The sequence below is a fragment of the Rhincodon typus genome, chromosome 3 (assembly GCF_021869965.1).
Source record: "Rhincodon typus isolate 14 chromosome 3, sRhiTyp1.1, whole genome shotgun sequence".
Classification (NCBI taxonomy): Eukaryota; Metazoa; Chordata; class Chondrichthyes; order Orectolobiformes; family Rhincodontidae; genus Rhincodon; species Rhincodon typus.
Window position 1 is genome coordinate 71,608,460 of NC_063334.1, and position 4,728 is coordinate 71,613,187.

Here is a 4,728-nt window from a genome sequence, read left to right on the forward strand (position 1 = left end):
TGGCATACTAATCCCATGTGCTGAACTACAAAATGTAGTTCTTTAAAATCTCCAGTTTTCTGCGTCTACCAAATGTGGTTCAGGCTATCTGGAAGTATTTACTAAAGGTATTAAAACAACTTACTTTTGTGCATATTAAAAATAACTAAACAAAGTTTTTATTTCTGTTTTAAAAGCTTGGGTATATTTATGTCAGTTAGTTGCCAGTTATTAAAAGCTAACAATCCCTAACAGGCTCATAACAAAGGATAAAGCAGTGGTCCGTCTTTATTTACTGGAGCAGCAAATGTTAATAGACTAGTAGATAAGAATGTGACAGGGCAGGATGCACCTGTGGAATGCTCCTTTTGCTCTATATGGGACTGACTTTGGGTCACTTTTTTGTCTTGGATGTTCAAGTGTAGGATGTATTGTTGGCTGAGTCCAGGGTTTATCGACATGAATAGCAGTTCATATCGTTGTGACCCATCTGTGAGGTTGATTATTTCATTAATAGCACCTTTTGTAGATGTGGTCATCTAATAGTTTGAGGGTGTGCAGGCCTAGAGGAATGGGTGATCATCAGGTAGTTGAGAAGGAACAGGCAATCCAAGAGTGCATCTTGCTCTCCAAGTATTCAATTTGAATATAGTGAGAGTGATAGTTCATCAGGAGAATGCAACCAGTGACAAGACCAAGACCTCTCAAGGTTCAACTGTATATGGGAGTGAGGGAAAAGTTTTTTGTTTTGACAAGAAATTCAATAAGAAAACAGGCCAGAGACATGAATTCAAAGTGGTATGTTGCCTCCCTTGTGCCAGCATCATGATATCACTAAACTGCACAGCTTTCCACGTGGAAAGACGAGCATCCAGTGGTCGTTGGCCGTCATTGCCGTCCTACTTTTGAAGGACTCTTCTTCCATTATTAAGTGTTGCAGACATGTAGTAACATGACCTTCTGTATAACAACAGCTTGCTATGTGCTGTATTAATTATTTAGGTGGATCCACATTTTGTGCCATTGCCTCACTCTGTCTAATGGGAAAACTGAAAGAGGTCTTTTCTGAGAAGGAACTAAATAGAATAAGACGATGGTGTATAATGAGGCAGCAAAATGGTTTCCATGGCCGACCCAATAAACCTGTAGATACCTGCTACTCATTTTGGGTTGGCGCAACCCTAAAGGTAATTAAAAATTTAGAATTTTGCTTATGTTGAAATGTTTCTAAGGTCATCTGCTTTTGTTCGTGTTGTATTTATCAATACTGAGCTTTCACACTCTCTAGTTTGAAGAAACCAGCTGGGATCCGGGATAGAGTGAGTAGATCAGAAATCTTTAGCTGCAGTATGTGTAGGAGCCTAGTTCTGTGGGAATTCTGCCCTGATTCATTCTTGCAGCCTCTTCCTGTGGGACCTGCCAATCAAAATCCTGCCAGCATGTCTGACGTCAGTGCGGTTAGGGGAAGCATGTAAGGGGTAAGCAGGGGTAACTACTCGGTCTCTCCACGGAAAGTTCACCTGGAGTTGAAAACTGTCCTTTTTAAGGATCGAAGAAAAAGGCTTGTACGTCACTGGTGCCATGAAATCTATCCTGGAAGAGTTCAAGCTCAACTCTAGGACTTGAATGCATTATCTAGGCTGACGTTTCAATGTGCTGTTGAGGAATGTGCTGTTTAGTCGTTAGAGGTGATATCCTTCGTGAGATGTCAACAGTTCAGGGACTACTTGGAAAAGATTGTGAAACACTTGAGTATCTTTGCTAAAATGTTATCAAAAAAGTCACATTAATTGCTTGCCATGAGCAAAGTAATTGATGTATTCACTGATGGTCATTAGTTCAGTTGGCTGGATGGCTGGTTTGTGACCAAGTGGTGGCAACAGCATGAATTCAATTTCTGCACTGGCTGAGGTTACAATCAAGACCTCCTTCTCAACCTCTCCCCTTTCCTGAGGCATGTTAACCCTCAGGTTAGTCACCACCAGTCATCTATCTCTAATGAGAGCAGCCCTATGGCAGGACTGTGGCACCTTAACCTTGTACAGATTGCCCTTCTAAGAAAGTAATTGCAATGTTTTTCACCTTTTTGGTCATGGGAAAAACTGCTGTATAAATGAACTTTTTCAAAGTCTGTGACAACTATTGTGTGTTTCTATAATTTGCAATGTAACAAGAATATTAGCAATAAATAAGGAACAAAAACACAAGTTGTTGGAAAAGTTCAGCAGGCTTAGCAGCATCTGTGAAGAAAAATCAGAGTTAACATTTCGAGCCTGGTGACCCTTCCTCAGAACGGATTTTTCTTCACAGATGCTGCCAGGCCTGCTGAGATTTTCCAGCAACTTCTGTTTTTGTTCTTATTTACAGCATCTGAGTTCTTTTGGTTTTTATTTAGGTTTTATTAACCCTTAAGCAAAATGTTTAATAGTTCATGGGAAAATAGAGAAAACAACAAATCTGCATTTTTTTTGAATATCTTCCAGCTTTTGCAGATTTTCCAGTATACTAATTTTGAGAAAAACAGGAATTACATTTTGTCAACCCAAGATCATATTGTTGGAGGATTTGCAAAGTGGCCAGATAGTCACCCAGGTAAAAGTTGGATTTTTTTTTGTGATTTCTTAAAACTGAAAGTGCATGGATATGGATAGCAGAAGTTTTTTTTTTTACTTTTTTTTGTTTTGATTTGAAATATAATTTTCAAACTGGTTACTATCTTAAAGGTGCAAGGAGCAAAAAATTCACTTTGGAAACGATGAATGTGCCTTGATGGTTATGTATTCCTTGACATCCTATTTCTCAGTGATTACCATTTTCTTCTCTGACATTATTGCACAGCTGAATCGCATTTAAGTTGTGAAATTCAGGCAGCTAGGGATTGGCATCATGTGCAGAATTTCTGTCAACTCCACATATTAGTTCACTTTGAGTAAGCAGACATTTGAGCATAATGAGTTTAGTGTGCACGGCTATTTGATTTCTTCCTATGTCGGAGATATTCTTTTAGAATTGGCAATAAACTGAAAAGGAAGATGCAGGAATTAGGACAGCTCTCCCAACACAAGAAAGAGGATTAAGGTTAAAGTTTGGTGTGGAACCTTTCAGTACAGCTCGTTCTGTTTGAATTATACGTAGTGACTGACGTGCTCTTATCTCAGATTTGCAGTGATTGCACATTTCCCAACATGTCAGAATGTGCCTAATTTATGCACCCAATGTCCTGTGCTTAACCTTCTTATGCATTTAAGTAATTTTCTGATGAGCCTTATAACCCTTTTCTCCCTTGTTCTGTCATTTAATAAAAATATGGTTAGGGACATCTCAATACTGGTAACCACCATGCCAGTGTGTACAGCTTTATTGTCAGTCAAATGTGAACAAATAGCACGGAAGCTGTTAAATTGCATTGTACTATACTATGAGGATAACATTTTGGATCCCCCAACACTTATCTGGTTTCTTCCTACATGTTTACACCCTCATCTAAATATTTTGAAATTTTAATGAAATAGAAAATGAAGTTTGCTTGATGACCTAGCAACAGTGTGCAGTATAAAATGTAAGATTTCCTTGTCCCTCCTTGGATCTGTGCTGTTAACTTGTCTTAGCATAGTTATCACAATTGTCTCCAGTTATGAATAATCATGCTAGAACTGAAATGTTAACTTCATTTCTGTCTCCATAGATGCTGCCAGACCTGAGTTTTTCCAGCATTCTGTTTGGCTCCAACTAGCTTCAGATCTTCAGTTCAATTTAGAGAAGACTAGTTGGATTCCATGTTACTGTATTTTTAGTCCGTATCTTTAGGAAAGAAAGATAAAATTAGGAGTTTATTATCTAGCTGAGACAATCAAATGTGATGACTCGAATTATTACATTTTAGAATATTGGATCCAGTTTTCAAGTCTTATTTTCTTCAAACGCACTTCTTATTCTCACCTTTTGTCTATTTCAGATGCTTTGCATGCATACTTTGGAGTCTGTGGTCTTTCTTTAATTGGAGAATCTGGTGTTTGCAAAGTGCATCCTGCACTGAATATGAGCATAAGGGCTTTTCAACATCTTCAGCACCTGCATCAGACAGCGGAGACTCAGGGACAGGACCAGCAATCAGAATCAATGCCTGACTACACATGACAAAAGTGGTTGCAGAATTAAAACTGAAACTAGGTCAAATATTCTCGCCCAAGGAACAAGCCATGTCATTAGGAAGAGGTCTTGCTTGAATGCTGAGACTCCATATTAAAAAGACAGCTGTAAAGAATGTTTGTTTTAAAAATTATCATTGGTCAGTTAATGGACCAATTGCTGTTTGCTCTGAATTCTGATAATGCATTGAATGTGTGCTTTGAGTGGATGGAAGTTTGTCTATATTCTGTAGGAAATCATTTATACTAATTTTCTAAACCGTTTTGAGCATTTAATAAATAAAAACACCTCCACCTGTTGTCTGACTTTTTTTTTCCCCCTCACACAACACTCAATTTTCTGTTCTAAGGTTTAAATCACTAGGGGAACATTTCAGGTTTCATAAAATATTTTAAAGTTCTAAACCTGCTTTTATAGAATTAAAACCCATTTGGTTGAATTTGTGCTTTACTTCAGTAAATTTGCATCAAATGCTTTGAAGGAATTTTACTGTGCATCAATTTGTCATTTTGATTTGAGGCAAGTGATTCACTTACTAAGTTACAAGTGACACATGTAAATACAGTTTCTCTCTCAACTGGCATTTTACCCCCCACATTA

The 4,728-nt window shown here is 37.9% G+C and overlaps 1 protein-coding gene across 1 annotated transcript in view; it reads left to right on the top strand.

Moving 5' to 3' along the window:
• Window positions 1-4,421, top strand: part of LOC109920558 (coiled-coil domain-containing protein 112) — a 55,568-nt gene extending 51,147 nt beyond the window's left edge. Inside the window, exons 11-13 of the mRNA XM_048593634.1 lie at window positions 954-1,166; window positions 2,463-2,571; window positions 3,935-4,421. Coding sequence (XP_048449591.1) covers window positions 954-1,166; window positions 2,463-2,571; window positions 3,935-4,116 — 504 coding nt within the window. The 3' untranslated portion in view covers window positions 4,117-4,421. The remainder of the gene's footprint in view (window positions 1-953; window positions 1,167-2,462; window positions 2,572-3,934) is intronic.
• Window positions 4,422-4,728: the final 307 nt, after the last annotated feature.